Raw genomic sequence first — 18,721 nt, forward strand, 5'->3', positions numbered from 1 at the left:
TTTTTTGTTGATGCTTTAAAGTGCCGCGCGGGGGCTGCGCCTTCGAGCCACAATTCGAACTGAAGTCGGAGCCGAGGCTGGGGCCAAAACAAAGCTCAGGCAGAGGCAGAGGCACGGCCAGCGTTGGCAGCGGACAGCAGACCAGACAGCGGACAGCGCTGCACTTGTGCTCCGTTCCGTTACCCCGTCTCTGTTTGTCAGCGCCCTCTCTTTGGTATCTTTAGTTTTTGTTATTTTTTTTGTTTTTTTGTTTGTTTTTTTTTATTACATATAATTTTTTGGTTCTTAACAATTGTCGTGGGCTTCCCTTCGAACGGTTCGTTACTCATACGCAGCGTGGTGCACTTTTCATTTATGGCAAGTTCTGGTCGCGTTCGCTCGCTCGCTGCTGCTGCTTTGGCTGCTGCTGTGGCCTGGCGGCTGCTTCTTGCACGGCGGTCTGGCGGATATAACGGAAATGTGCAACTGGCAGCCACCAAAACAGCCGCAAAGCAAAATTGTCAAAGCAGCACCCAGCGAACACACACCACACACAGGGCAGAGAGAGAGAGAGAGAGAACCCGGAGAGCGACCCAGAGAGACCCAAAGAGAGATACCAGCAGCAGCAGAAGAAGCAAAAGCAAAAGCAAAAGAAACAGAAATCGAAAACGAAGTCAGTCGCTGCACAACGTCTATGTGGGTTTTCCTTACTGCCATTTGTTGTTGCTGCCTGCCTGCCTGCCTGCCACTGTTGGTGCAGCAACTGCGCTGCTCTTGTCGGTTGGGTGTGGGGGTTGGGGGGACTTCTAACTGGCATCAAGTGCACATGGCAATAGCAGCGCTGCAACGGCAACGCTCTCTCTCTCTCTCCCACCAGCTGCACTCTCTCAAACGCTCTAAGCTCTCTCTCTCTCTATCTCTCTCTCTCTGTGGGTTTGCTTGCATCATAGGCTACCCCTCGCCCGCGCCCTGCCTTGCCTTGGAATTTCTTGTTGTTGTTGTTTTTGCAGTGGCAGTTGCTTAATCAAAAAATATGCCGCCCGCCTTTCACGCGCCCCCCAAAAACAAAAACAAAAAGAGCGCAAAAAAAAAGCACAGGGGTTGGGGTTTGGTGTTTGTGGGTGGTGCGGTGCGGTGGTGCGGGGCGGAGGGTGGGTGTTGCAGACGCATGCAGCCACCGAGTCAACCAACTTTAGAAGGTCATGTGGACTAAGTGCAGCCGAATATCCTTGGCTGATATTGGAACAAGTATATAGAGGAGAAGCATGCACACAATACGAGTGCATGTACATACATACATAGCACATACATACATATGTACATGCACTTTTGTTTGTTTGTTTATTTGGTTGGCATTCGCGCATTGCGTGCACTTTTCGTGCATTTTGTATGTTTTTCAGGAATCGACTCCTCGCCTCCACAGCTCAGGTGCGTTCCCCCCCCCCACACCCTTCAAGTGTGTGCGAGAGGGGTGGTGGGGGTGGTGTAGAGCTAGCAGTTAGGTGGTTAGGTGCCCGGCTCTAGTTGTTATGGTTACCATATGGCCATCAGCGGAGTAAGCTAGAAAGAAAGGCCATCAGCCGATCCCTGTTCCCTGTCCCTGTTCCAGTCCCTGTAAAAATTTCCCATAGGCGAACGGACACATTTGTTTCTCATGACACCAAAAACAGGGACCCATTGAGAGACTGGCCAAAAGATTTATGAGAGCATCACCTGTGGCTTAATAACAATTAAATGCAGGGCCCAGCAACAATGCCCAGAAATGCAATATTGATATTTGCATATATTTGCATTAATAAAATGTCTGACTGATCGGGAATTAATTGTTTCCAGTTCGAAACCTCAACTCAAATTGCGTATACGTATTGTTCCATCGCGTACAAATCGAAATTCATTCAATAATTGTTGCTAAAACGTAACCCACTGACAAGTTTAGGCATCTGGCCAGGCCAAGGCCAAGGAAGCAATTAAAAACTAAAAATTATTGATGGTCAAATACAAATATATCAAAGTTCTATGTTGCACCATGCAAATGGGTCTTAAGCTGAAATTCTTTTAAAATATGCAGCAAAATCATCTATGGTTTAGGCAGAGAAAGAAGCAGATGCCCCTTTTTGGGGGATTCCTTTAATTGCTATCTGGCCATTCGATTTATAATTGTAGATGCAGCGATAGATATGCCATGCCTTTGCGTAGATTTTAAGTTGCAGCTCCAACTGCATGTACATATGTGTATGTGTGTATATGTTATTCATACGTGTGTTTGTGTGTGTGTAGATACAAGTTATACTCTAATTGCCAGTCATGAGGTTCAACAACTTTCACACAAAAATCCTTGAACGCCATTTGCATAAAACCCCAACTGCAGGCTGAGCGTTGAAGCAAACAACAAGATTACGTATACGCCACCATTGCAACAGACGTAAGAGTGGGAGTTGGAGAGAGAGAGAGAGACAGAGAGCGAGCGAGAGATGCGAATAGAGGAAGACAGAGACAAGGCTAGGGCCTGTAGAGCGGTTATTTTCTTGTTGTCGTTGCATTTGGTAGAATTTGTGTAGAAAGAGCAAAAATAACAAATAACAAAACAAAAAAATAAAACAACTAAAAGCGCAAATTATTGGGGCCAAAAATTATTGTTTATTTGTTTTTGTGTTTTTTTGTTTTTTGTTTTTAATATTATATTTTATGTGTACTTTTTTTATTTATTTATTTCTGTTCTGTTTTATTATGTGGCCAAACACATATTGTCGATTGTCGAATCGAATGTCAAGTGAACAAAAAAAAAAGGGCAGACAGCAGAGAAGTTCATGAGAAGCCAAAAAAAAAAAAAGAGAAGCGAGAATGCGAGAAGAAAGAGAGAAAGAAACAGTAACAGAGGGTGAGACAGAGGCAAGGGAGTGGAAGTATGGGAGAGGTCTGTCCGGAAAAGTGCAAAATGCTGACAATCTCTTGTTGTTGTTGTTGTTGCTAGTTTTGTTGTTTGTTTCTGTTTTTTTTTACTGGCATTATGTTTCTGGGTCACCCATACACAGCCATATTTCACATACATACACATACAGATAAACATATATACATACATATGTATATATATATGGAATACATATAGGAACTTTTGGTTGCATCTGTAGGGGCACGGCACCCCAGAAGCGACTCGAACTTGGCGCGAGGCACGCACCCCCCCCCCCCCACACCACACCACACGCCCCGTACACCTGTGGAGTGGGTTACACCTAACCATAAATCTAGTACCCGTATCAATTCTCACCTCGTGGCACTGTGACGTGACCCATGGCACCATGCCACCCGGCCACCATGCACCAAGCACCAAGCACTTACCTTATAAAACGAAAGTCCAACGCTGCAAAAGAAATGCCCGCGTCATTCCCTCTTAGAACTGAAATGGCAAAGAAGATCGATATGGAGTCATCAGTATCATCGGCTGTATCGAAATATTCTATATTTAATATTAAATTATTAAAATATTCAAATGACAGACCTATGCTATAAAATATCCTAATGCTCTGAGTAGCTCAGAATAAGCTAAGAATTCACATGTTTAGCTTTTTATCTGTGGAAAATTACACGCTACACTAGACTATAGAACGGTGAGCACATAAGACATACAGTACATATAAATATGTACAGTACATATAATAGAGTGTTGGATGTAACCCAAGATCAGGACATAAGGATTAATGTGTTCAGTCTGACACTTTAAGAATTGAAGTATCAGCCTCCTACAGTATATATTTTGTACATACACACACATATGTACATATATACAATATGCACTTAATTCATGTACATATATACAATATACATATAAGAAATTCAAAATTCGTTTATTCCTATTTGTTATTGTATATCCCTTTCTGCATTGATCCCAGTCGAATAAATACAAGACGAGATTTCCTTTGAGCTTCAGCGACTGACAACTCTGAAACGCACTGTATATACATATGTATATCAGACATACATACATACATACATACATATGCACAAAATAAGTTCGATAGTTTGTTCTAGTTTCTTTTGGGGCTAATGGTGGGCTGGATAGTGTTGCATAATACAGATATGTATTCTATATAGTCCACATAGACCATTCTACCATTTCAATTTCCCATTTGGCTCCTCCAATTCGGGCATTGAGCATTTTGTCGGTCAAGTGAAGTGTTTTGTTCTTTTTTCTATTCCATTCTTTTCTTTTCTGTATGGGACTAAATGCACACCGTTATCTCGGATTTCCCTCCACAAAGGGGAGCAGGGCAGCGTGTGGCAGGAGGAGTGCTGCAGCCGGGTATATCAAATTTCCCCCGACGACCCTACCACCATCACCCCACACCACCCCCCACCACCCCACCCCTAGCCCTTGCTTTGCTGCGCTTTTTCAAATTCTTATTTCTTTTTTGGATTTTAGTCTTCATTTTTTTTGTATTCTTTTGGCTGCTTTTTGGGTCAATTTTGACAGTTGCGTCGACAATGAATGACAGGCAGCGGCAACAGCAGCAACAGCCGCCCAGGGATCGATTTTGGGCAGCAGCAACAACAACAATTTGAGTGAGCATCAATATTTTCCACTGCAACATAACCCCTCCCCCCGCCACAACCACCACCACCCCTCCGACAATTGATGGGCGACGGGCGCTGGGCCAAGAACTTGAAAATGTGTGTGGGTTTTCTTTTCATTTCTCTGCTGCTGCTGCTGGATGACAAAATTCTTGTCTGCTCCACATTTTGTCGCTGGGTGAAAAGCAAAGCAAGCTGTGGATAGGGCAGAGGGGAAAGAGATCAGAATTGGGGGGACAGCAAGAAGAGAACCTTTTTGGGTTAAAGAGTTCTGCAGATATCGAGGACTAGATGATGGTTCAAGGATAATGAAGAAAAAAGAAGCTGAAGCAGCTAATGGAGATGGTATGCAACAAAGAGTAGGGAAAAAGGTTGAGAACAGAGTGAATAAATTAGAACAATTTGAGACAAAAGTTGGAGACAAAATTTGGCAGGGAAATGAACATTAAAGCGAGTGAAAGCGAGTAGTAAATCTCCTTTAGATCTTTATATTTTTGGGCACAAATAAAAGGAATGAAAAATGCAGAAATGTTTGATGGGAGGGAGAATATTATTGAAGATATGGAAAAACTTTAATAAGTATTTGAGAAGATCGCCAAAATGATGTCCATACTTCCTCTTAAATTTATATGTACATGTGTACATATGTGTGTACATATGTATGTATATGTAGATGTAAAGATATGTAGACATATCTAATGGAGGCTCTTATGTGGAGCTGGTAACTATTCCATTTTAAATGGTTCCAATATATGTACATATAAGAATCGTACCATCTAAGTTCTATTTCTATTTAAATATTTAAAAAATTGTATGTTGCATTGTCATATTGATATTACGTTATAATTTGTTAGTTTAACTGCTCATAGTTGAACCTTATAAAATAAATACAAATACAAATTAAGACCTAGAACCACCTCAATGATGGGGGTTCTACGGAATGCTTTTAAAAGCGGAAACATTTCGCTGTATGATCTATGCACGGCCACAGCTTATTGTCATTGATGGAATGGATCAGCTCTATCAGCAGTAAAAGTAAAAGAAGATTCTCCATAATAGAGGAGGGTGGCGGGACGATCTTTGCCATCTGTGGCTGGCTACAAATGAGAGAAAAACGTTTTATATCGTGATTGATTTCCTTTTTTATACACGCATTTTCCTGGGTTTATTCTTGGTCTCTTGTTCTATGCGTCATTACCGCCAACAAGCGTCGCGCTAGCCACCCCACAGCGCACTATTTATGTTTGCTGGTGACCTATATATCAGTGCCCCGTGCCCCGTGCCTGCTTGCCACCTCGCCGGCCCCTCGACAGCCCCTTAATTTTGTGGAAAGGTGTATGAGACATTGAGAGATCTTTCGGGGTCTGTCTGTTCGAGTAGCTGTATCTGCATCTGTGTCTGTTTCTGTGCCTGTTGTGCCCTCGGTGCCTTGGTATGCCGATAGTTCCACGCACACACTCCACACACACACACACACACAGAATATGTGTGCACATGTTTCTCTCCCCGTCTCTCTTGCTCTGTCTCTCTATCGGGGACACCTTCAACACATCCCTGGACGCGTATCAAGTTGAAGGTTTATTTTTGTTTACAATCATTTTTTTTTCGGTTTATTTCTTGTGCTGTTTTTTTTAACAACGAATAACAGAAACAAAAAAAAAAGCCGAAAGCAGCACACGGCTGTTTCGGACATCCCCTCCACCCTCCGACCAAAAAGTGTGTCCCCCCCCAGCCCGCTGTGTGTCCACGCCCACACATATCAAACAAGTAGGTCGCCAGCGTTTCGAAATAGAAGAAAAAAGCGTGCATGTGTGTGTGTGTGTGTGTTTGTATTTTTTTTCCACTTTTTCCCGAAAATTTCTTTCCTAGTTTATGTAGTTTTTTTTTTTTTTTTTTTTGGCGTTGTTGTTGTGTGGCTTTATCTTATCGGCAATCATCGGTTTTTTTTGAGTTCTTTTTCAAAAAAAAAAAAACTTTAAACCTTTTTTTTTTTTATTTTGGTGAACGAACAAAATTTGTTTGCTTTTGCCGGTTGCGTGTGTGTGTGTGTGTGTGTTTGCTCATGTTCTTCGCACCCGGCATAAAACATCAACAGAGAAAGAGAGTAAAAGAGAGGGAGAGTGGGCTGGGGTGGGTTGGGGTTAACTGGGCGAAGCGGAAATGCTCTGCACTGCCGCGGATGATCGATTGCCTGCTCACAGCTAATACGCTCGATCAGTGGAGGGTACACACAAACACACACAGACACACATACAAATTAATAATACTTATTTTTTTCGGGGCGATAGAGGAACAACAACAAATTATTTAGTAGGCATACAACTACAGAAGACACACCACACAAGTACCAAAACACACACAGACACCGTCTGGAAACTGGGTCAAATATTTTACTTGTATTTGCTCAGCTATCTCTACGCACGCTTCCACGCTCTACACGCTCTGCACTCTGCACTCTCCTTTCTCCACTGCTCTCTGTTCACGCTGTTGTTGCTTTCTTTCATCTTGCTTAGCTTTTGGCGATACTCCGCTCCGCTCCGCTCCGCCCCATCGAATCTCCTCCTCCACTTTCGACTCCTCGAACTCACACGTCGATCCTCTTTCCTACCCATATTGTGGATTAACATTGTTAACTGATTGATTCTTGCCACTTGACAAACTCGCTATTTCTCATTCCTCATACTCTTTGTTCACTCTTCTCATTTCCTTCTTTACCTTTAAAGAATTTTTTTTTTGTTTTTCAAATTTTTTTTTTTACTAAATATCAATTCAGGAATAACGCAATAAAATACCCTGAAATTTTACTATTTGCATTTAAAAGTAAAATATTCGTTAAAAAAAATATTTGTCATAATTAAAATAAATGTATTTCATTTTTAAATTAAATGTATTCAATGCATGATATTAATTTATTTTTAAATTAAATGTAGATATTTAAGGCATGATATTTACTTTAAATTATTTTTATATTTAAGTAATAATTAATATAATAAATAAATAAATTTTTATATTAAATAAAACGCATTTAATGGACATTTAAATGGTAAATGTTTATGTTGATTAATTGAAATATGGTCGAGTTTCCTCTCTCCCCTTCCCACCACTAACACAATCTTCTCTCTGCCTCTGCCTCAGCCTCTTCACAACTTGTTTAATGGTCAGGGCTAAACCGTCTAGCAGCAGCAGAGTCAATGTTAAGCTAACTCTGCGCTCTCTGATATCTTTGGGTTCTACACACATACCATACAATAACATACCATACCATACCATACATTTATATAGATGTATATGTATGTATATGTATAAAGATATATGTGGTTATTTATATTGTAAGCTGTGCATAACGGAACTTAGTGCGGCAATAGCAACAGCAACAGCAAAAACAAAACAATAATCATATTTTACAGCTATCGTTGATCGATAGTTAATAGCCAATAGCCTCCCCCTGCCAATTGGAATATATCAGGTATATCAGCGATTGGATAGCCCAATCAGAAGTATTTCCATGGCCAAGACTGGGCAATGAACTCCCCAGCATAATCCTGTAACCTGAAAAACCCAAAGCAACCTTTACGTTTCTTTTGCCGCAGAAACTTTAATTGGATCTACGTAGAATATCTATGGGTATGGCGAAAGCGTATCTGAATACTGCTGTTGGCTTCAACACCTGCCCACTTCCACCACTTTTACAGGGTAACTTAAGCCCCCAGATGAACCCCTCCCTAGTCGAGCATCTACATATTTGTTTTATAGATTCTCATTTTTATTGAGTTTTATTTTCGTTTTTAATGGATTGGCTCGCGGTTAAATACTGAGAAATTTGCTGTTGATCTGGGGGAGCCAACGGCGCGTATGCGCAATGCAATGTCGGAAAAGCAAGACAGAGACGCTGGCAGCGCGACAGAGGCAACATGCTCAAGGATAACTGCTGTCGCCGATTCCGTGACATATGCGCGAAGAATGCGCCATAAAAAGTGCAATCGAATGTTGAATGCTGCTGGAACAGGGGTACTCGGGTACTGGTATACTGGTGTATTGGTGTATTGGGGATCGGTGATCGGTAATCGTGGCAGAGACAACGCAATTGATCGCTCGCCGTTAACGGTGTGGGAGCCAAGACGAGACGGGGGCGAGTCCGAGTTCGAGTCCGAGTCCGGGCCAGACTAATGCTAATGCAATTAACGGTATTTTATGCTAATTTCAACATTGAACTTAACATCGAATCGCGGCAGACTCGCAGAGAGAGGCAGAGAGGCGGAGGCAGAGGCAGAGGTTGGCGCGTGAGCCAGAACTTTTGTTGTTTGCTGGTTGATTGGATCAGTGGGAAATTGATATTTATAAAACGAATGCCAGACAGGTAGACAGACAGACAATCGATCGGTTAAGAGACCCAGACCCAGACAGAGACAGAGAAAGAGAGAGTGAGTGAGAGAGAGGGAGATGGAGAACAAGAACAGTTGGGGAAAGGCAGGCAAAAGGCATGCCTCTCTGGCTATAAACTACTCATACCATTATTGGCCAAAGCATGGAAAATGGGGAGTGGGCAACGGGCATGGGGCCTGGGCAAGGGGCATGGGCAAGGGGCATGGCTGTGGCCTAGACCTAGGCAAATGGCTAGACAAATATCCTCCCCACCCCCAAGAATCAGGTACCAAGAATTAAATTCATTTCGATTCTTGATCTTGTTGCCTATTTATGTGTGGCTGTGTCTGTGCGTGGGCGCAACACTGGCTGGCATTGGGCACGTGAATGGGGTCACACTGAATGCGGATAGCATACAATGATTTACCAATAGAAGGTACGCAAAATGGGCAAAGACAACCCCAAGCTTAAAATTATAGAAAAACAAAAATTTACTTTTAAATTGAGTCTACATTTATGGGGCAACACTTTTTGCATCGCATATACATATATGGATGGTGGCAACACTCTTTTGAATAATTTTAATTTCTTGGTTTTTTACTACAGCAATTTTTGTTTTCTTAAAATTTTTAATTTTTTTTAATGGTATTCGAATTTTTCGTCATTTCTTACTTCTGCATATTTCCATTATTATTATTTTTATTATTAATAATTTATATTATTTATATTTATATTTATTATAATTATAATAATTTATTATCATGACTCAACATTTTATTAATCTACATTTGGGCATTTCTCTGAAGTCGAATGATACATTCGATAGTAACGTCAAAATAAGACGGATTTTAAAATTCTTTTTTTCATTTTAACTTGGTCTCGGTGGGCCTAGTCAGAGAAGTGCCCATAGGTATGTCCTATTATGTAGTTATATATGTGCCTATGCATATAGGATGTGTACCGATGTTTCCTGTTGCATTTTACAGAATCTGCAGAATGTCTTTCTCTACCAATTTTAATCAGCTGTTCAATAGGTGATGTAACCTTAAATCCAATATGTAGCCATTATTATTTTCCAATATATCTTTTAGATTTCTGCACCTCTCCCACCTTGGGATTCCATCTCTCAGTTTTTCATTTCCTTTTGAAGCTTTGGCTAATTCCAGTGAGCTCCATGAACACTTTTTAAATCTCCCTCTCGGTGTGTGTCTATGAATTGATTTTAATTACTGGCAAACTCTAAACGAAATATCCTAATTCCTATTACGATCCATGAGTGCGGTGTTCTCAGATTTGATTCGGATTCGATTGGATTTCGGGGGAGGCGATAACACGGCTCGACAAAATCGAACTTTTTTTTCCTCAAGGATCCAAACCGACTTTTTCTGATAGATATGGGGATTTAAAATTTTTTAAAGAATTATGGTTTTTTTTCTATGGCAGAACTTTTTTTGAAGAATTTTTGAAGTCTGGTATTTATTTTTTAAGCTATTTTTAGAGGTAGCGCTTGTTTTTTTCACATAGCTCTAGTATCTACGTCTGGTTGTAAGACTTTGCTATTTTGAAAAGATTATTAAAATAGCTAAAGTTAAGCCCAAACACTTTGTGATTACAGCTTACCGTCTGGGAAATATAAAGCATTGAAATGCAACAATGATGATTTTGTGAGTTTTTTACGAAATTTTGACTTTAAGAACCCAGAAAAGTCGAAAAAAAATTATATTTGTGCCTTTTTTTGTGTATAGGTGCGTTAATTTGGGTCGTTTAAGGTATCGCTCATTAAAATCTATGGAGAGACTTTGGAGCTAAAATTCGTTAACCAAACCTAAAATATGAAAAAAATGAACAAAAAATACCTTTTGGAAGGTTCGAGCCCAACTGCCCATTGGGAACAAAGGAACGCGATCAGGTACCAAATGTACAACCCTTGTTCGTTTGCTTTGTTCCCAATTGGCAGTTGGGCTCGCGATACCTTAAACGACGCCAAATTAACGCACCTATACACAACAAAATAGAGGACACAAGATATAATTTTTTTTCGACTTTTCCTGGGTTTTTAAAGTCAAAATTTCGTAAAAAATACCGCACAAAAATCATCATTTTTGCATTTCAATGCTTTATATTTCCCAGACGGTAAGCTGTAATCACAAAGTGTTTAGGCTTAACTTCTAGTTTTTTTAATTATCTTTTCAAAATAGCAAAGTTCTTTACAACCAGACGCAAGATCTAGAGCTATGTGAAAAAAACAAGCGCTACCTCTGAAAAAAGATTAAAAAAAAATACCAGTTTTCAAAAATTCTTCAAAAAAAAGTTCTGACATAGAAAAAAAAAAATATCATCAAACCATTTCTAAGCCCCAAATTTTTAAGAAAAAGTTCGTTTTGTTCCTTGAGGAAAAATCGTGTTGACTAGTGTAATCAACAAAAGTGTTGGGGTGTGGGGGGTGTGGGGGGATGCTTAGCTTTGTATCTGTGTGTTCGCTATGTGTGCTCGCCTGTGATGTATGAACTTTGCAATTTGGCAAGGACACACCGCGACAGAGAGAGACAGAGAGAGAGAGAGAGAGAGCGAAGGAGAGCCTGCTGCTTGGTTGTGGATGCAGCATGCAGCATGCCGGATGCAGGGGCAGCCAGAAGGGCGGACAGATGCAGGGTTCGGGGTCGGGGCCGAGCACAGAATCCGTTCAAATTTATAGATTGAACTTGCACTTGGGCGCAAAACAAACGCACACACACACACACAGACAGAACACAGATGTGGCAGTGGCAGCAGCAGCAGCAGTCGAAAAATGCATGCAGGATGGTAATGCTGTGGGGCATGCAGTAGTTTCAGCCGTGGCTGAGGAGTGGGTAGGGGGGGTGTACTGGCAAGGTGACGTGACGGTGCAGCGCGCTGCTCACGACCAGCCTCGACTGGGGTAGGTCAGGTCAGAGCAGAGCAGAGCACAAAACTAACAGAACCGATCCGAAGCCGAACAGCAACGGAAACGGAGAGCTTTCGCTCAGCAGCAGCAGCAGCAGCAGCAGCAGCAGCACTGACCTACCGCACCGAGCCAAACGCTGTCCGTGTCCATGTCCGTGTCCGTGTCCATGTCCATGTCCATGTCCGTGACGGCTACTGCGCAGGTCCCAAAACCGTGTCACCCGTCACAGGCGCCCAGCCATCCCCCCACCAACCCCCCGCAGCACCCTAACCTGGACCGTTATTTAGTCTGCTCCAAGGCAACACGTCAGCCAAAGGTTCAACGTCCCACAACGGGGCACAAGCGCGCCAAGGACATTGATACGCGCACACAATGCCTGCTGCACATGACAGCTCCTGGATGTACAGACATATGCCTATATAGCGCTATATATATACACACACACAAACACATATACATATGTATGTATATGTGTGTATGTGCACAATGTTTATATAAAAATCCGTGTGTGGATTACGTAGAGACGCACCCGTAAGTGTGTCACAGGCAAGACCCTCTGGCATTGAATGACACAGCCACAGCCGACAGTCGACAGCCACAGCCGACAGCCACAGTCACATGTCCCATTCATGCCCAATCCCCCATACCAATACCAATACCAATACCAATATCAAATTTAATCCAAAATCCACATCCACATTCACATTCAAAATTTAATTCCCATGCCGATCTGCGCACGGATCGAGCGCGGTGCTAGGTGCTAGAAGCCTTAGCGGAAGTCCAAAGGATGTGTGAAAGGAGTCTCCACAGACTTGAATGAGGAGCTGCTGCTGCTGTGGGCTGGTGGGCTGCGACCGGTCCTCAAAGTCAGCAACGAAATAGAAACACACACACAGTCACACATACATATGTACGTACCATGTACAATACAGTACATCCCAGTATATGTATATACATGTGTATATTTGATTTTCTTGCGGCCGATTGCAGTCCATTTATTCGTCCATTGTCGGGGGAGGTGGAGTTGGTTTACTTGGGTTTACTTGGGCTGCCGTTAAGCGCACTTCAAGGCAACGTTGGATAATCCACAGAGCGGGAACCAAGGATATATGCACATGTACATTTTTCAGCGCTTTTAACAAGCTCTTCAATTGAACTCAAATCCAACGAAATGCTTCAATTTTGTCAGCTCATGAGGGCAAAGGAAGACCCAGCGCCACAGTTAAATTTACTAATTTACTAATTACTAATTACTAATTAATAATTATTAACATAATACATAATTATGTACGTGCTGGATGGCAACCTCCATCCAACCTGTTGATGTATTTATGATTTATATATTTCTATATTTAAAATAACTCAAGCGATGCAACAAACAGATTTGAGTTGCCATTTGCAGTCCAGAGTGGACTCGGAACTGGGCGTCGGGTAAGGCGTAATGGCGCTGGAGTTTCTAATGGGGCATGGGCATCATCATTATCATCATCGGGGGCTATCGTAGTCAAGGTCTTTGCGGCTGCCTTTGTCGCATTTTGTACAATGGAAACGGCAACACACTTCCCTGACGGCCTTCTGAAAGCGCCCCCGGGACTTGGCGACAGCGAGGAGAATCTCATTGGGTCGAAATTCTTCCCTCTAATGACGGCTGCCATCGAGTGCAGTGTTCTGGAAACGACTAGCTCTCGGTACCCGAATGGCTCATACCGAATGGTTTTTGTTTCGTGCCATTCGGAACGAAAGTAGCCGTTCGCTTATGTGACATTTGTACAGCGAATGTGCCGCAGCGAACAGCGAACAGGAGTGCAAGCGAACGCCAGCGGGAGAATCCTAAGGTTATTTTTCGACTGTTGATACTTGATGTTGATACATATCTGCTGTGTGCTTGTGTGGAGCCGTCTTGGCGCAAGCTCTTTCCAATTATTCCAGCTTGGTGTAGATGATTCTCTAGACGAAGGCGAATGCGAATTTCCTATATTCAGTCCATGCACAGATCAGCCTTTCGATTATTCGATTCACTTAATCAATTCGCAGTTGATGCCCATTCGAATTACTCGAACGTTTTTGCATTGGCGGGCGATCGAGTTTCGATCTCTACTCCCCATCTTAAGCTCCTATTTTTTTTTTTTTTTTTGTGTTGCGTGGGTGTTGTCTGTGCTCTCTGTGCTCTGTGCTCGCTCGTAGTAGACACCCACACCACACTCATTGATTCGCACTCGCACTCGCCCTCGCCCAGGCACTCGCACTCTCCGCGGGAACGGACGGGACTCACACAATGAGCTTTTGGATCGTTTGTCGTTGAATTTGTCGTGCTTTGAATTTAAGCGCCAAGTGAAAGTTGTTCAAATGTTTATATTATGATTATTGTTCGTTGTCTGTCGTTGTCGTTGTCGTTGCCGTTTGGTGTTGCCGTAGCCGTTTGGTGTTGGTGTTGCTCTAACTATTTTTGTTGCTATTACACATTAATTGTGTGCCATACATATGATATGTACATATGTCATGCCAATGATCATCATGGGGGCAGACATATGTACATTTGGGTATATGTACTTGTATATAAAGAAAAAGGAATCCCCACACCAAGCGGAAAAAAACTCTGAAATTGTAACATTTACACTTTGATCTACAAATGTATCAAAAGAAAGTATTTTCACTTATCACTTCTATTTTTCTAGTTTTAATTAATTAATTAATTAAATTCCCAAAAATTAAATAACATTTCATATATATTTGTAGGTATTTTATACTTTAAAAGATTTATGTTTTAAATAAATGTGATCATCTCTATTTAATTTCATTCAAGTTTTATTAATTTAATTTATTTCATTTTTATTTTTATGTAGATACCACTTAGTACATATTTATGTACATACATAAGTGACCCCAAACCCCTGCTAAAATCATTTACAATTTTCTTGCTATTTTTCTGCTTGGGGATCCTCCTGCTGGTTTACCCCCCTCACCCCTTCCTCCACACACCACACCCCATTGCCATGGTCACTTTTGACACTCGTATAATTTTTATATTTTTTTTGTTTCGGTTTTTTCCGCCTTTATTTTGTTGTTGTTATTGCTTTTGGGTCTCGCCTGTCTCGCATTTAAAAAAAAAATGTAATTGTTAAAATGCCAAAAGCAACACCAACAAAATATACCAAAAATGAAATAAAACTTAAAAAACAACAACCAGCAACAATGGCTTAAAAATCTTTTTTTTTTTTTTGTCGTTTGCACTTTTTTTCTCACTTTCTCCTTTTGTGCACGCTTTTGACATTTTAATTGCTTTTTGCCCATTATCCACAGCCATGGCCAGGCCAAAAGGTATCCCAGCCCCCCGTACCTGGTGGGGGTGGAGGGAGTGTGGGCGGGATATGGGATAGAAAATGGGCAGGCAAAAGGGGGTTGAGATTCGTAGCGGAGGCCAGAGGTCTCCAAACTGAATTGTTGGTCAAAGACAAAAGACCGAATAAAAGGGAAACTGAAAGTCAACGTAATCCAAACCAAAAATATCCTAGCCTAGCCACCCGCGCACCGCCACCCGCCACCGGCCACCCTCACCCTATTCTGACCCACCTTGGCAATCCCACAGCCCCCTCGATCACAGCTTAACCTCTCTGGAAGCTTACAATTTTAATTCTCCGACTCGTTGTAAAGTTCGACTTCCAGCAAAGTTCATTCACATGCGAAGGAGCGAAGACGCGACGACGACGACAGGGGCCAGCGGTAAGAGAGAGGATTTTGGGTAAGACACACGGGCACGGCATAGAGACAGAGACGAAGACATAGAGCCCAGAGCCACAGCGATTATGTAACATTTACCCAGTAACGCCAAAAGCAGCAGGAAACCTAGAAAATCAAAATCAAAATGAAAACGAAAATGGGAAAAGCATCACGAAGTTTATGCTGTCGATGAAAGGAAAACTTGTTCGAAGGAGGGGGGGTACTAGCGGAGGATAAAGACAGCGAAACCCACGTCTTGGCATCTCTTCAGCCTTCTCCAGTCGCCAGTCACCGCCTGTAGCTCCCAGCTCCATCTCCAGCTGTTGCTTCAACGATTTCCCAATGTCCAAACAGGCAGCCAGCCCCCTCCACACAGCACCTTCACCTGACTCCTCACTCCCCATTCCCCATTCTCCCCACTCACCCGCCTGCTGTTGGCCATCATTCGCTTCCTTGTATGACATAACAACTGCCTAACCTAACCCGAACCAAGCCAACTGGTGGCCAGAGAGCACAAAACAGAAACAAGTCGGAGACGACGGCGATCTTTACCTCCACGAAACAGAGTGAGGTGTAACCAACCAAACCAAACAAACAGCCAACCAACCAGCCAGCCAGCCAGCCACCCTTCTCCCCCATCCCACCCCTTAAAGACACCATCCCAACCAACCCCCTCATCATCCGTGTGCATGTGTGTGTGTGTGTGTGCCACATTCCAGTTTTCTTGCCTTTCGGCTGGAAAATCCCGTTTTTCCCCATTCACTGATTCGATCAGGCGGCGTCGTAATGAAAATGAAAAACGAAAAAAAAAAAAAAACCTTTTTTCGGATATCTTTGTTTTCCAGAGCCGAAAACGGCTATACACTAAAATAAAAAGGATGCCCCATATCTATATCTTATATATCAATTAGCTTTGCTAAAGCTATGAACCGATCACGGACCATGAAGGATCTGTTGATAGATTTTTCTGTTTTGATCCTGCTACCAGAAACCCTTCTAAGAATCCGTTTTAAGAGACCACAGACTTGCACAGTAGCAGTGACTTTGTTTAACATTCGAAGATCATTAATCGATGCTAGGATCAGCTGATCATCCAACCAAACTAAAAACTGATCCATATAGAAGCACTGATAATACACAAAAGTCAGCGGTCGCTGATCTTAAATAAAGCTAAAAAAAAAAAAAAAAAAAAAAAATAATAATAATCTAGCCAAAGATCTGATCATTCATTCATGATATTCTATTTTGGAAATATATAACTTAACGATCAGTTTTTATTTTTTCTATGAAGGATCAAGGAACTTCACATCTGAAGCAGATTATTAATATCGGCATTCGTTCTGTACGCTCATCTTAAGCGGTCTTTTAACCTAAGATTGATTCTATTTGATGCTTTTCGTACGATACTCCATTGAAGAATTTAAATTATCCATAAAGAGATCTTCAATGATTTGGCTACTGATGTTTGTATAAGGATTGACTCCAAGAACTACTACATGAGTATGCCAATACTTTAGTAGATGCGACTGTCACCTTTTTTTGTTTAAGCAATTTTACAAAATATTGCAATAAAATAAAGCGCATTGAAATAAGCTTATCTTATAGAATTTATTCATCCATCGGAACACATTATTTGATTTTCTTAAAATACAATAAAAACTGTTAGATCTTGATATTGATTGTAGATAAATCGTATTCTATAATCGAGCAACTGCTTCTTGTTTGCCTGTACATTTCGTTGAATTCTTCCACCTGGCTACATGTCCAATTACGTGTACCGACAGTGAGCCAAGTCGGCAATCAATGGAAAGTGCTCAGTTTTTCCCGGTTAGGTGCTAGGGTATAATGTGAAAATGAAAACTAACAATGCCAACTGTAATTGCAACAACAACAAATAGCTGCAGCAGCAACAGCAACAGCAACAACGTCATTGCAACGTTGCACCAAAGTCATCGTCGGCGGTAAATTGCGAGTTTTACTTTCGTTTTTCCTCACGTAACAGCAGCAAAAGGAAAATGGTGTTAGCAGGCAATGTAACCGTTACAAACCAGAAGAGCACACCAAAAGGCGGAGACGAGACAAGAGAGAGAGAGAGAGAGCGGAGTGCGGAGTGGGGCGAGGGGAGGAGATCAGGAGTTGAAACTGTTGCATGTGGCATGATAAATTTCAAATGGTTGCATGCCCAAGCAGGAAGTGCCACAAACAACTTTTTTCCCCACTTTGCTCACCGCGCTCGCTCTCTGCACTCCTTTCCCTCCTGCCCCTGCCCCAGCCCCTGCTCCTGTGCCCACCTGCACGGCTTGGCATCGATTACAGATCAAGCAGCGGAAGCAGGGGGAAGCCAGGAGGCGACACAGAGAGATCTGCCATGAGGCATCCGATCCGTAAATTGATGCCAGAATTGAAGATAGGCCGCTGGGGTTTCATTTCCTCGATCGTGCCGCACCGTTTATGGCCAGCCAGTTGGAAACATTTTCGTGTACAGAAAAGTAATGTGTAACCCAATTTGACTGCTATTTGAATGCCAATATCCTTAGCGGGGATCATTGAAAATAGATCTATACAAAATTTTAATAGAATTTGCAACTGATGAATGAATGTAGTGGGAAAGGAAAACCAAAATTCAATTTGTATCCCAAAAATCATTAATCCTTCAATATATGTATGTACGTTTGCAGGTGTAGATTTTTATTCGCATCTATCGATCTGTTATCATCCATCTATACAGTTGGGGAATTATTTTGTTTCCGTGTACAAATATCCGAGATGAACCTTTTGAGATAGAAATACTCTGCAGTTAATTGCAGGAATTAAAGATACAACTATTCGTAAAGTACTCAATTGTTATGTTTGCTACAAGGATATATGCCCCGTGCTCAGGGATTGCCGGGCTATGTTGAAAAAGAAATCGTTTCCGACTGCCTAAAAGTATACAGATTCTGTATGTGAATCAATGGCGGAGTCAAGATCGCTGTCTGTATCAACCCTGCTCCCTGATCCTTCCAGATATTCCACTTAAGCTAGGAAACTGATAGCCCTGTACAAGTATCTTAGCGAACAGTTTTATCTGAAGATCACCTAGATCTAATCGAATATTATGGAGTTTCTGAATCAGTTACTGGATGCAATGAGAATAGTCCTCTACCCTAATACAGGGTGCTCTTTATTCGCTAA

The 18,721-nt window shown here is 41.9% G+C and overlaps 1 protein-coding gene across 2 annotated transcripts in view; it reads right to left on the reverse strand.

The window, feature by feature from the left end:
• Nucleotides 1-3,114: 3,114 nt before the first annotated feature.
• The window catches only part of LOC111075039, a 61,965-nt gene continuing 46,358 nt past the window's right edge, over nt 3,115-18,721 (reverse strand). Inside the window, exon 4 of one of the 2 annotated variants that reach the window (XM_022368105.2) lies at nt 3,115-3,373. In XM_022368105.2, the coding sequence (XP_022223797.1) occupies nt 3,368-3,373 (6 nt within the window). In that variant the 3' untranslated portion in view covers nt 3,115-3,367. The remainder of the gene's footprint in view (nt 3,374-18,721) is intronic. The other variant, XM_022368104.2, reaches the window with a different exon arrangement.

This window comes from Drosophila obscura, unplaced genomic scaffold (assembly GCF_018151105.1).
Source record: "Drosophila obscura isolate BZ-5 IFL unplaced genomic scaffold, ASM1815110v1 contig_18, whole genome shotgun sequence".
Classification (NCBI taxonomy): Eukaryota; Metazoa; Arthropoda; class Insecta; order Diptera; family Drosophilidae; genus Drosophila; species Drosophila obscura.